Here is a 14822-nt window from a genome sequence, read left to right as displayed (position 1 = left end):
TCAATGAGTGACCCAAGGTCACACCTCACCATCCCAACGTTATTTTTAAGCCAGCCCTTCACATTTCTTGCTGTCCCAAATGGATGAACCAAATCATATTTTGGAGTACCACAGGTAAGTCTGGAAGATGCTCCAATGAGACCCAATAACAGCACTTACATATGGCTCTACCGCACTGAAGGGAAAAAGTCCCATTTAGGTGATAGAGGATAAGAAATACAAACCATAATCAAAGATACAATGTCCAGATGTCTGTGACGGCAAGTGTATTCTCAAGTTCTTGAATCTTATTGGCCTTACATAAATAATTTAAAGGGAATGCCAACTTAAAAAACAAACGGCAATATCTTTACTAAGCAAGCAGTGCCAACAAAAAGTGTTTTAAAAGCAATGTTTTTTACCCCACAATTAAAGCATCTTCGGTTTTTAGGTACCGGTACCAAACAGTAGAAGCTGAGTATCTTAACGTCCACAGACAGAACAAGTCTATCCACTCCTCCAATAAATGGTTACCAATCTTAGAAACCTATCCTCTGTTCCCTCCTCAGGGTGCGTTTTCGGTGCAAGAAAATTTAAATTGATGGTATGAGCCACCACATCATCATTTGAATTTCTCCTGTGCACAGTCCCATAAGTCCCAGCAGTCCACAAACGGCCTGTCCACCTTTAACTGGATTCAGAAGCAGAGGCCTTCAAGGAAGCAGCCATAAAAGACATCTCAATGGTATGCTCCCTTATGCATGAACATCTAGGCATTTGTACATGCAAGTGCTGTCACTGTTCATGGCCCAGTTATTGTAACTCATTACAAAGCTGCATCCATTTACTACTGTGGTCATTTATGGCATTACGTACAAAAGTACAATTATGTGCAGGTGCTGGGGAAAAAAAACAGGCTCAGGATGTGTACAACACAAAAAATGACAGGTGCCAAAACTAACCAGATGAGTTTTTCATTTAGGTACGATTTCATTGTGCCCAAGTATTAGGGCACCATTTTTTAACCACATCAGTGCTAGATTTTGAATGTTTAATGAAGCTTATTGTCAGATAGGATCTTTGAAATCTTCGACTCATGATTCTTCAGAGCAGAATTCCTGCAGGACTCTACAACAAGCTGCAAACCTATTGCACCCTGAGCCATTTTGCACAACACAGCAACCATCAATGGGTCTACTCGTGAGATCGGGTGGCCCAGAATATGATGACAGTGACTCTTGTTACATGGTGGAGGAAGAGAACCAAAGGAAAAGCTAAGTGACCAATGTTTTTTTTTTAAATAAGCAAGCGTGGGTTCACAGCACTATGAGAAGTATAACACCTTCACTGAATACACAATATCAACATCTACATTTAGTAGGAACTCAATACAAATTAAAACGCAAAATTGGGCCTCCAGTACTACATCATTGTATGTAAAGAAGAAACTATGTTCAAAAGAAGAAAAAAGGTAAGAAAGAACATAAACAGAACATAATAAGCTCATATGTGGAGTGCCAAAAATTTAATTACTTTTTCCTTCTCCTGGTAATCACAGATTGTTCCCTATGTGGGCTAGCACCTTAACTAGGTGTCCCTATCCCTGCTGGGTATCCTCTGGCTGTTAAGTCTGTCACAGATATACCACTTTCACTGGCTATAGCCTCACTCTCCACAATGGAAGCTGTTGGCCCCACATAGGGGTAGACTAGCAGGGCTGGTGACACCCAAAGTAGATCTCTTGGCATATCAGCCCCTGGGTGATTTAAAACTGCAGCTTGAAGTGCGCAGACACAACATGAAGGTGACGTTACTGATGGCCCGCCTGACTGGATGCATGTCCTCTTGTTGGTTAAGTAGTAGAACTATATATTACTGCATTATCTATCGTAATGATTGTACTGTCTGCTGAACCGCATCTGTGCACTCTCTTATAGACGGATTCTGGACAATATGGTTTTGTCAATGGGCCACACATTCCTTCTGACCCCGCTTTTCAACACCATGAACATGGATATTCCAAGGTCTCTGAATGCACTGCGGTCAGGGTGGCAGCCTGTCTCTAGTGCACAGCCCTCCCCTATGAGCAACAGCGATGCCACAGCTTGTGCTGCAAATGTTGAGGTGGGACTGTCACAGGTAGTGGCGTAACTTTACAGGGCATGAAAGACATTGTGCTTGTCATTGTTACTAGGTGACAAGAGAATTAGACAAGCAATAATAGTAACAACTTATTTTTACATAGTTCTTCATACACCACCGTTAATTACAGTGCTGTAAAACCAGGTGCTAATATTACACAATTGAATGGTATTCAATTTACTAACCTGAGAACAAGGGAAGGCAGATTCTTCCTTGTCAAGGTGAAAACCAGCGAGATTCAAATTTCTAAGTTTTAGCAGCGAGTGTTAAACTGACTGAACAATGCAGATTCTGTACTTGTGAGGTTACACTTGTAACACCACCCTCACTTACATCTGTTCTAGTGTCACAATGTGAAATGTCCTAACTGAATACCACTCAGAATGCAACAGCAGACAAAACACTTAGAGTAAATAAATAGTACTCCCTTGCTGCACATTACATTATGCTCTCCTACTGTCCAGCCCCCGACGCTGATCTCCTTCGCTCTTTTACCACACTATCATCCTGCACTCCAGTGCCCCACAGTAAAACATACTTCAAGCAAGGCTGCATAACGAACATTTATATTATATGGACCTGGATGTACGGACTAAAGTCAGAACCACTATTAACATAATTTTCATCCAGTGTTATACTCCTGTCCGCCTACAGCAACTGTCCATTTCACACTTACTAGAAGACATGTAATAACTGGTACGGTCTTTTACACACTAACCACCGAAGGACAAACACAGTCCACCCTGCAGATCTCAGTTATATATCTACTACACTTTTATCACCAGGCTATTAGATTTGACTAATGCAATCCAACCAGACAGATCTCCAATGCTATGCCTCCAACAGTACCGGTCTAGGTTCATAAGACCTCAAAGTGGACGACCAAACCAGCAAACTGGAATAAAAAAACAAACATAAAGAAAATCAAAACATCACTGTATGGAACTATAAAGCTGATCAAAGCTGCCAGCATACCGTGTACTGCAGGACAATAAGTTACCTCTTGCTCGCTCTCCGACACTTCTTCCATCACATGGTCAATATCCCATAACATGATAACCACACCTCAGTGGTTATATCGCACAACATGAAAACACTTCCTAGAGAGGATCATAACAAAGACAACACTCTACAAACCACACAGTCTGCATGGTATAAAGTGATATCTGAGTTAGCTTTCGAGCTTCAGCAGCCCCACGTGGGGTAATAAAACCTACATTAATAGAATACAATACCCTTGTTGGATGATGAGACAATCAGATAGTTGTTCACAATCGAGATTTAATTTACATAACCACTACACTCAACCCATTCAAAGCTCCTTATCAAGACAATGTACTTGTACACAATGAGAAGTGTAACCAACGTGAACTGTATCCTGAAACGTGCTGGTAGATATATTTCTGTGAGAAAATTATAGTTCCCGGGGTAGGTAATATTTATTATATTTTGCTACCATTTTGTAGCCCTTTCACTGCCCTTATAAAATGTTTGTCATACTATTTATGGGAACACAGAGAAACCATTACAGTGAAAGGGTTACCCAGCTTATGAGATGTAATGACACGCCTAGAACTGTGAGGTATTACCTCATTTGATGTACATAGCATCAGTAAGATCTTGAATAGGAGCAGTCTTTTTTTCTGAATGAATATTCTGCAAATGTGTAATAACTGGGCTTCTCTGCGGGCACGTTTCAACAAACAAAGGTAGTATAATGGTGAAATGTTTATGTACTTTCCTGTGCAGAAGCAGCATTTCTTTCTAGTTCACACGTAAAACTAGGGGTAGCAACAGAACATTATTATTTTGAGTTCAACTGAGCAAGGCTGCAAAATATAGATGTCCACAATTATCACGTGCAACAAAAGGGAGGGACAATAAAAAAATATATCCAAGTTTTGTTCAAATAACAACCATGCTCCCAAAAGGCTTTCCAACAGGGGTAACACATTCAACAGCATTCTCCCCAGATTACATTCATAATAAAGGTCCCTTTACCTGCATAGCAAAGTCAGTGGTGAGGCAGCCGACCTTGACATTTATGGGTGGTTCCCCAGATCTCATATCTTGCTGGACCTGCTTAATGTTACTGGGAGTGATCCATCCTCCCCCATCATCCTCTTCCTCCTCCTCATTGTCTTCATCCTCGCTGTTAGTGCCTGTTGTATCCAGCACTGTGCCAAGGTCATCGGTTGGTTCCTGTGGCTCCCTGCGGATCGCCACACTCACAGCTGCACTTGGAGAGCTCTGTTTATGGACGGAAAAGAGGGTAAATGCCAGAGGCACTCATGCATAGAGAGGCATTGATCATGTTTCCTCTCCAATCTACACCTTCCATCAGTTTTTATTCTTCATCATCATCTGAAAAGGACATGGTCTATGTATTTGTATTGCAAATCTTCTGCCGTTGAGATGGCTTCATAGCGTGGACCGGGTTTGGTACCTTCTCACACCACATACAGATTCCATGGCTGACCAAAGCCTGATGTTTCTTCTGAGCTGTGTTAAGAAGCTAGCACTGTAAAGATATCTTAGTTGGATTATAATTAGTTAGGAACAGCAATAGGTCTTGCAGGATGTTTCCATCCTGGAAATATCTGGCTTGCACACTGCCTGGCAGGTTTGTTTGTGTGCAAACTAAATGCAAGTACTGAGGTCTGGATAGCCTTCACCTGCCTTATTTGGACTGTGTTGGGTGAACCAAACACATTCGGTATAGACCCGTCTACAGATCTAACCGGCGAGTTGATGACACAGTTGGTTAAACCTGGTCATGGCTATGTTTGAGATCTATCCTGATTAGGATGATGTGTTGGATGTTCATGTCCGATACTTAGTGGAAAGCTTAGGGAAGCACATTGACACCAAACTATATGGCATGTCTACACCGCATTGTTTGCACAGATGTATGCTAAATGCAGGAGGTTGTGCTAGTGTTGGGTGATGTTGTGCTCACGACAGCTACTAAGTCCTATCCAAGCTGTGTTTGGAGGGTGTGTGATGTTCTGTTGTAAGAGTTCTCTTTCACACATCTGTGTTCCTGTTGGCACAATGTTAAAAGGAATCCAGTACATACCCTTCATGTTGTCCCCAGCAGGTTACTGTACAGATGTAGTGAGTCTATTCTTCTATCTGTAAAATAATTTCCTTTCCATATGTGAGGTGTGTCATTTACCTTTGATGGCCTTGCATGGTGGAGCAAATTAGAATACTTTAGAAGCCTGTTCTGAGTTAGCAGTTTCCGGCTGCCACAAATCACCCAACAGACCAAGGGTGTCTAGGTTCATTGCTAGATTTTCGGAACATCGATGTAAAGTTAATTTATAAACAATAAAATTCCATGAAAAGTATGTACATGGCAACTGGCTGCCATGTAAAATCTGGAATTGATCCAGCCCCATTCTACTTTTGTTGTGCATACCTGCTACAGACAACAATGTGCTTAATTTCAAACCTAACTGGTCGTATTCACACTGGCTTCAATGGTGCAAAGCAAAGTGCCTGAAGGAAAAGACAAACTGCATAGACGTCTAGGGAGGTGTGTAGCAGAGGCTCTAATCACAGCTGACATTTGTAAAGCACTGGAAGTTAAAGTATCATTTTCCGCAGTCCCTGGAGAGTGGATCCAAATGTGATACATAAAAACAATGAAATGGTTTGACAGCCATGAACAAAATATCAACATTGTTTAAGTAAATGCCTTCAGAAGGTTTTTGTTCAATTCTCAACTATCACTACTCCCAGTGCTGCAGTCAGGGCAATACATTCCTACTGGAGTAGGACAACTAATGAATGGAAATAAAGCAGCAAATAAGTTGAAGACCTGAAACAGGAACAAGAAAAAAAAACATATTTCAGTTCCAACTCATACCAGCAACTCCTGTAGATCCTCTTCGATGCTGGGGAGAGGGTCTCTCCAGAATATGAAAGATCCAAATTCAGGATTTTCTGGTCCACCAAACTTCTGGTCCTTTCCCAGCAATGAGGGAGATTCTGCTTTCGGCTAGGAAATGAAAGGAGCACTTCAGGTTTTTGTTTGGCTCAAACACCACTTAGGAAAACAAAAATGCATAACACAGAACACCACAACAGAAGGCTTCTGAGGGATGAAGAGCATATTCCAGAAAAATGATTGAGTCTCTCAGAGGAGGTCCAGCTCCAACCAGTGAGAGACAAGGGTTGTGGGGTTAGCATCTTACTTCCACCAAGGTATTATATTCCTCTAGTGCAGCATTTCCCATACTGTGGGTCTTGATCCAATTTTGGGTGGGTCGTAAAAGTACAAATAATAAACAAAGATGCATTTAAATTCGGTGTTCATCTTGTCATACTTGCTGAGCTTCAAAGACAGATCACATTTCAAGCTTGGTCTTCACAATATTTTTTTTTGTTTTAGCGTTGAGACTGGTATTTACCAACTCCAATCACTTTGCAGTCCGAGAAAGAGAAATACAGTGAATTATGTGACGATCTATCTTGCTGGTGTACAGGGCATGTGAAAGGAGTCTCTGTAGGATGCAATGTTTTTTTTTTTTTAATAACACAGCTAATTGGAAATACCTGTAAATGAACAGAACACATTCAACAAGTAGGAAATCAAAAACGAAGCAATTGTTTTTGTAATTATGAAGTGTGTTCTAGAAACAAAGATTTTAATAGGATCAAAGCAAATCACAACACTTTACTTGAGATGCACAAATTATAAACATTCACTAAACCCCAATTACCACAAATGATCATCTGCGTGCAATATAGTTTTAGCAGTAAAACTACATCCGTGCAAATTCAGAAGCCATTTCAATGGAAAATATGTGGTCTGTAAATGTGTGCTACCACACGATGCTTTAGTTACATTAAAAAGAAGGGAAAAAATCACCTGTCTCATCCATTAGGGATAGGTGGGTCGTGAAAGTTTGTAGTTCTTAAAAATTCAGTCGTGGTTGTAAAAGGTTTGGGAAGCACTGCTCTGGTGGGTGTTACTTGGATCTAATATTACATTATTGAAAAGGGTGTCAAGACAAAAAGGGATACTTGTTCTAACCCATCATCAATGAAGGAACCTAGCTGTCTGTAAAACAGTTTAAATGAACACGCCCCCACACTGCTCGAAAGGGAACAACACTAGGGCAGGTCTCCTCCTTTTCAGCATCACCTGCATCAGACATCACCCAGTGGCAGTTACAGCTAAGAGTGTACATCACACGGGGAGGGAGTATACACATCTGGCCATGAATCACGTCCACTGAGCATAAATGATCTCCACACACGTTTATTTTTTGTTTCCAAAACATCAAGCACTCACTGAAAAGCCCATTTACCTAAGTTAAGAGAAAAGGAGGGCATTTTTGTTCATTCCTGCAGCTTTCATTCCAAAAGCAACTAAACTAGTTTTAAGGATAAACTCTAAATACAAAACTTAAATATGACCGACAGTTTGACCCAACAACAGAGTTTTGTTTTCACGATAAAGTCACAGGCACAAAACTGGAAGATCGGAGGCCTCCTCACACAAGACTAAAAATTAAGGAAAAAAGGGTGAGTAAACACAAAAATGTCAAAAAAAACATCTAAATGTTGCTACCTTGGAAGGGAGGTGAAAGCCAGCCAGGTTCACAGGGGCCTCTGGATGTTGAGCTGTTGAAGTCACTGTAATCTGCAAACAAAAATGTGTGTGTTGTTACAAGGCAACTGAATATGCTGTGCTGGAAACTGCAATTAGTGTACAGATCCTATTCCAAATACTGAATATAGGGGAAAATGTTCTGCTGAGATGCTTTTTACTCCACTGCCTCACCTTCTGTTCTGGTTCTAGTCTCAGATGATCCACACCAATATGTTCAGCCACCAGTTGGTAAGCCAAGGCCAGCACTTTCAGATCAGTGGCTGAAAGGCTGGGATAGTCACCGGTCTTCTTTGCAAACTCTGTCACTATGGGGAAACAAAGAGATTCATGTTTGATATGGAAAGTCTAACAACTGATGCATACAAAGAAATGTACGGTTGGTAAGGTTATTTCATAAAGACATGCACCCCAAATAAAATAAATCACAATTTGTTTAAATGTCACTACTAAGAAAAGTGACATAACAGCCCTTCTGTAATTGATGTAATTCCTTACAGTGTTCTTCACTCTATCTACTTCATCCTATTACTTTCTTTTATACATTTCTTTTTCCCATGGCCCACTACTTTTTCCCACTCATTTCCCTTCACACTCTACATTACTTTATCTTTCCTTTTTCCATCTTATTTTTCATCTGCCTCCTCCTCTTTGGTCCTTACCCCCTAGATACTGCCTACTTTCCTTTACCCTCAACCTATCTTTCCTGCCTACCTTCCTGGACTTTGCACCATAACCAATTTTCTTTCACTACCTACCCTGGTCTACAGTTTTCCGCAGCTCTACCGTCTTTTTCATATTATCCTCTACCTTCCTTGCCCCATTTATTTAACTCTTCTTATAGCTTTTACATCGTCTCTTTCTCAAACTCTTACTATCAACGTTCCTTTTCCAATTTGACTTTTATTCTTTAACTGCCTTTAACAAATATTTCCCTTTGCTCTATACTTACCTACTCCGATTCTTTTAAAGTCCTTGCAACCTCTTATTCATTTTCCTTTACTCCGTACCTCATATCAAAGCTCTGAGTTTACTTTCCACCTACTGTTTTCTGTTCGTATCAGCTGTCCTCTTCCTCTATACACACACCTTCATTCCCTTGTACTCTCTAGCTTTGTTACATCTTTATCTATCTTCAGTGTCCTTCCCAATCCCATTTACTGCCTTGCTATATTATCTCGTATGTTCCTTTACCCTCCACATCTTTTTTCACACTTTATCCAACCCATCAACCCAATCAACTCTTGCCTCTCTGCATAACTAAAACTTTTGGTCTCTCAACACTGTGTGTTTAAGGCTTGAGACCTTAGTTGGCTGTACAACAACCTGCTCATATTTACCTGCTGGACAATTAGTAAAAACGTTTTAGAAGGGAATTAGGATTAATATCAAAATGTATTTTGCTATTGGATTTTATCCGCGAAACAAGATAAATCACAAATAAGAAAGCAAAGATAAGATAGGACTCGCAAAAAGGTGAAAGAAAAATAGAAATCAGAGTAAAAGAATCCACCTAATTTTACATTCTCCGGCAGCGGCTCTTTAAAATGAAGTTCATATGGCAAGACAGCAAGACGTCTTTTAGTTTCTTTGTCACGTATTTCGCTGACCACATCCTTGATGGTGTAAATATTTTTACCAATTTCCTAAAAGGCAAACATGATCAGAGAGCATTATTCAGAGAAAGAAATAAGCAGTTTAAAATGCCATGAAATAAAATAAGAAATTCCTGGAGAAGCCCTGACCTTGCAATTAAGTGACAGCTACATAGTCACACATTTATTCAGAGTCCCAACATATTTATATCAGAGTTTACAATAGCAGAACAAATGACAGTGAGTAACCATATTCAATTAGTTAAAATAAAAGTAGAGGGATGATGTGATTTACCTTAAGCATTACCAATTGCCTTATCTTATATTTATTATCCTTCCCTCTTTCTTTCCCTTGGTATCTTCCTTTCCCCCCTTTTACCACTTGCATTCATTGGGAGTGGATTTGGAATGCTCATGGTCTGTCAGATCTGCCCTGTGTGGTGAGACTGGAGGCACTGTTTGAGGACATCTCGTATACAAGTTAATAAAGAGTCGTACCTCTTCTTCATTGACTCTTCTTATCAATTTGGCAACTATCACGGGATGCTGTGGAGGGGACAGCATATTGTCTTCAGCCCTGTGAGTGTGAGTATCTCGCCACTCATGATGCAATGATGTTGACATTTCTGAGAATAATTCTGTCCTTGTTGAGGCCCAGTGACAGTCAGTCTTATCTCCCTGATGACGGTTTCCTCTTTTTGGATAACTGGGTAGTCGAGGAGAGCTTCGGACTGCAGGAATCAGCTGATCTACATAGCGGTATGCCGCCCTGAGGAACTTCAGTCTTCGTTCGCCAGCGGAGTTTATTTGTCGCACCATAAAATATTTGGCAGAGCTGGGGGTAGCTGTGCAGAGGATCGTTATCTACATCTCCAGGTGCATTGTTGCTTTGCTGTGCGGAGTCTGAGAAGCTCGACTGAAGCTGTAACCCTCTGCCCTGAAGTAAGCAGTGGAGGAGAATGAGGAGCCCAACTATATGCTCCCGGTTGCCACTGTAAACCTCGGCGCCGAGTCATAGTCCCCTGTGCTGAAGTGAGCTGTGTTCTTTGCGCTGAAGTTAGAGTTATGGAAGATCTTGAGGAGTTGTCGATTACTAGGACGCTTCCTAGTCTGCTGTGCCTTCTGTTCAGAGGTGGAGGTTGCAGCTGCCGGAGGTGTTTGGGTGTTTCTATCGCTTCCTGGTGCCGCTAAAGCCTTCTTGCTGAGGTGGGTGTTACCTGCTGCTGTTTCAAGTTCCCCGGGTGCCAGGCCGCGCTGGTTCCCCTCGGTATCGACAGTGGTTGCTGTCCAGGACGCTACTACACTTCCTCATTGTCCAGCTGACAGCCAGCCATTGACTCAGGAAGATTGGTGGCAATTTAGGCTATTCAGCCTGGTTTTCAATTTCCTCCTTGCAAATTCAGCAGCATTGCATCTCTACCAGGACATTGGCAGATGTAGAGATCGTCGTCCTTCTGTTTATTCTGCACTTCCTGTCCTGTGGCATAATATCCCTGCCCTCTAATCTATCTGCACAAATGACCTGCAACTGGACACATAAATAGTGTCTCGCCTTGAGTTATTGCCAACAAAAACAATTCCAATGAGATCAGATTAGGTGTAGACCTTCGTGACCAAAATTTTAACATTTGGGTGGACAGAAAAACTAAATGTTACGTTTGATAAAAAATGCTACATTTTTTAGTGTAGTGGACCTTTCGGCGGCCTACCATCAGGTGGAACTAAACAATTTAAATCACTTACTTCCTTTATTAAACCCTTTAATTACACCCTTTGGAGCATATCGCAAACGCAGAATGCCCTTTGGGCAAGTATCTGCTGCTGCGGTGTTCCAAAGGGTGATGCAACACATTAAAAGACTGAAAGGCACACTATACTTCCAAGACTACATTTTGATTTACAGTTCTTCGAGAGAACAACACAAGGAACTCCAACTAGCTGGCTTTACCATTAAAAGAGAAAGTGGCAACATTGGGATAACAGCAGTTGATTACTTAGGACACACCATCCTCAGTGAAGGTTTTAAGCCCAAAATCAGCTTATATGATTTCATAAAAAGTGCTCCTACTCCATCTGACAAAGAAGGACTAAAGTCTTTCTTGGGACTTGTGGAATAGATGTACATATCTGTAAGAAATTTCTCTGACACTGTACAACCTTTAAGCTTGCTTCTTAAAAAAGGTAAATCATATGAATGGAAGTATACTCATACCATAGCTTTCACAAACGTTAAGGAGGCTATAGTGAGTGCTCCCAATATTGGTAAACGTAATGTTAACTGGGAGACCATTTTAACATCTGACACCAGTAACCATGGCCTGGGGGGCTAACCTATCTCAAGTGGTAGTAGACTCAGAAATCGTAACAGCCTTTGTTTCCAGACAACTCAAATGTCTAGAAATTAATTACTCCAATGTAGAAAAGGAAGCGTTAGCATGATTCTGGGGCATCATTCATTTCAACTTCTACTTATGGGGTTTACCGTTCCGGTTGAGAACGAATCAAAAACCTTTTATACCAGTACTGTTTACAAAACGTACTAAAAACATCACCCCACATATAGCCAAGTAGATTCTAGGACTACAGGGCTATAATTTCAGAGCAGAATACATACCAGGAGCAAAGAATCTTGCAGCAGATTGTCTATCTAGGTTACCGATCGAATGAATGACCGCGTACTCCCTGATGCGACTATCCTATCTATTACACTACAAAAACAATGGGAGGTTATACCAGCAAGGATGCTACCCTACTATCTGTGAAAGAAAGAATCCTTCAAGGGTGGTCTTAAAAATGCAAATCACTACCAGAACAATTACAACCATACTGGAAAGTGAGAAATTAGTTATCTATTCAAGAAGTGTATGTTTTAAAAGCTAACAGAATTATACCTCCTGAAAGTTTCAGGAACGCAGGCAGGACATTTGGGGAGGAACCTAACGAAAAAGAAGATCAGGGCAGAGTACTGGTTTCCGTACATGGATAGGATGGTGGAAACAAAGTAAGAGATTGGTATGCATGTCGGTTCAGTGATAAAAGCAAAGGTGACACGCAGAGCGCGACTTACTCCAGTGAAAATCTAGTGTAAACCATAGGACAAGTTGGGATTTGATCTAGAGGGTCCAACATTCCAGGGATTAATCACAAATTCATCTTTGTATTAATGGACTACCATTCAGATTGGATCAACACCAAATTTGTAAGCAACACAAGAATAAAGTCATTAATAGAATTATTCCACAGGGGTATGAGAGAAAATATATGTAAGGTAAAAACTCTAGAGTATGCACATCAAGTGAAATAATGAGTAAGTCCACGTCGTTGCATGCGATCTTTAGATGCTTTTATTAATGATGCGTTAACAATCCTCCCACCCACACTTATCATTACAAGCATTTGCAATGCAATAGGTCTCGCGAGATTTTAAGCTATTGGCATTGTAAATGACAATGCATTTTATTTTGGTTTTAAAAATCAGCACATAAATAAAAGGAATTGTCATTTACAATGCCAATAGCTCAAACTCTCGTAAATGCGAGACCTATTGCATTGCAAATGCTTGTTTTATTCACTGATCTGAGATAGATCAGTAATAATAAATGTATTAAGTTGAAGTAGCGTGAAAGAGCTTTTCTTTAAGTTGGAGTGCCTGGCATCAATTTGCCGCCTTGCCCTCCCCAAAAATTTAAATGGTAAATAAAAAATACAAAAAAAACACAATACTGCGGCGGTGGGGGTGACAGTGGAGAAGCAGAGTAAGGGAGCAGGTATGGGGGAATAAAATTAAAATAAAGCAGAGTGAGGGGACGAAAATGCACCACGTGATGGAGAAAGCAACACAGAGTGGGGGAAGAGGCGGGAGAGAGAAACACGGAGTGTGGCGGGGAGGTAAAGCACTCAAGAGAGCTGAAAAACACATACATTGTCATGGAGTGCTTGATCCAAAAAGTTCCCTAAAAGCCAGCAGCAGAGGGATACAAGTCAGCCGACCAAAAGAATGGTAAAGAAGCTATGCTCTATGGGAGGGACAACCACAAAAAGAGGAAGCGATACCAACAAATCAGAAGTATGCAATGAGTGTGACAATAATCCATGTCATTCAAAGAAACATTTGATTCCATATGCACTTCAAATTGATTTCATTTTCAGTTCCACTTGTAAAAACAGTTATTGACAATAAAAACAGAATACAATAACCTGCAACAGAGTTTTGGAAGCAAACGAAGGCTTGCTCTGCAGCTCATTGACTTTGCAATAATCATTCAGCAATGGGATCTTTATGTAATCCAACGGGTAACATTCAGTAAACTGTGTTTCCACATGGTTTGAATATGGAAAGAGAAACATCTGCACCAACCACAGAGGGGAATGAATAGACCGGGTGCTAGGCCTTTGTTTCCATTCACCCCATACAACATGGTGGAGGAATATTTAGGTTTAAGAAATCCACATATATATGCAGAGTGCTGTCAAAGGGATGAGCCCAGCCACTAGGGTGTCAGGAATAATGAAGGGTTTTGTGTTTTTTTTTTAAAGCTCTGTGCTCCATTAACATTAAAATTGCTGAGTCGGTTCACTTGCTGCAGGGCCCTGGGCAGGCCAGGAGCTGCAAACGTGGCCCGCACTGGAAGAGATGCAGAACACAGAACAAAAATGGATAGGATTAGTGAGGGGGCAGGCTTCCAACGTTTGGCGTGAAGAGAACTGGGTGGCTTTTGAAATCACAACGTTGTGTTACTGAGCCAATTCCATAATGAGAAGAGCTTCCATGCTTTTCTGCATGTGGGAAAAGACAGAAGAAGTCAAAGAGCATTTTGATTATGCATCCTAATGGTAGTCTGAAGAAAGGCTGGTCAGAATGCCTCATGTAGTAATAAACTACAGCTCAATCAGCTTACCGCTGGTGGTATATATATCAAAAGTAACTATACTGAAAGAAATGCTCTAGTTCTCGCCTGTAGATTAAAAATCTCTGCATAGATAATAACTTCTTTCATAGGTATGATTTATGCGTCATGATCTTGTAACCAGATTGACAAATATAATATAATTCACATTTGTAGCAGAAATACAAAATCACATTTAGTCTTTCTTAAATTCTATCTATCACTTGACATAGTTCAAATCACTCTACTAATTAGCATATCAATAAGAGGGGGGGAAGAAGGAGGCCAGACTTCAGAGCCAGCGATGCCCTAACATATGGAAATAAAATTTAGAGCATCAGATCTTCATCTACGTGGAAAATGCTTCAAGTGTCAATGTCGTGCAAATGGACATGGACAGTCTTTTATTTCTTACACTTCCAGTGAATGTGGGAATCTTCCATGCAGTTTTCACCTTGGCATTGCTCGAGAGAGAGATCAAGAGAGACAGAGACAGACAGACAGACAGACAGAGAGAGATGCGTGCGCATCTGTGTTTCAGGGTGAAAGGTACATGCAAGTGGCAGGGAAATACTCGCACAATTTTAGGTCTGTGGG

General features: G+C 40.9%; 1 protein-coding gene across 1 annotated transcript in view; it reads right to left on the bottom strand.

Annotated features, from left to right (window-relative positions):
* Positions 1-14822, bottom strand: part of NOB1 (NIN1 (RPN12) binding protein 1 homolog) — a 103363-nt gene that overhangs the window by 63157 nt on the left and 25384 nt on the right. Inside the window, exons 2-6 of the mRNA XM_085638513.1 lie at positions 9258-9390; positions 7919-8052; positions 7706-7777; positions 5996-6127; positions 4123-4371 (exon numbers count right to left, since the gene is read on the bottom strand). Of these exons, the coding sequence (XP_085494639.1) occupies positions 4123-4371; positions 5996-6127; positions 7706-7777; positions 7919-8052; positions 9258-9390 (720 nt within the window). The remainder of the gene's footprint in view (positions 1-4122; positions 4372-5995; positions 6128-7705; positions 7778-7918; positions 8053-9257; positions 9391-14822) is intronic.

Source organism: Triturus cristatus, chromosome 12, assembly GCF_964204655.1.
Source record: "Triturus cristatus chromosome 12, aTriCri1.1, whole genome shotgun sequence".
NCBI lineage: Eukaryota > Metazoa > Chordata > Amphibia > Caudata > Salamandridae > Triturus > Triturus cristatus.
The sequence above is the reverse complement of the archived record's forward strand: the minus strand, read 5'-3'. Positions and strand labels throughout refer to the sequence as shown.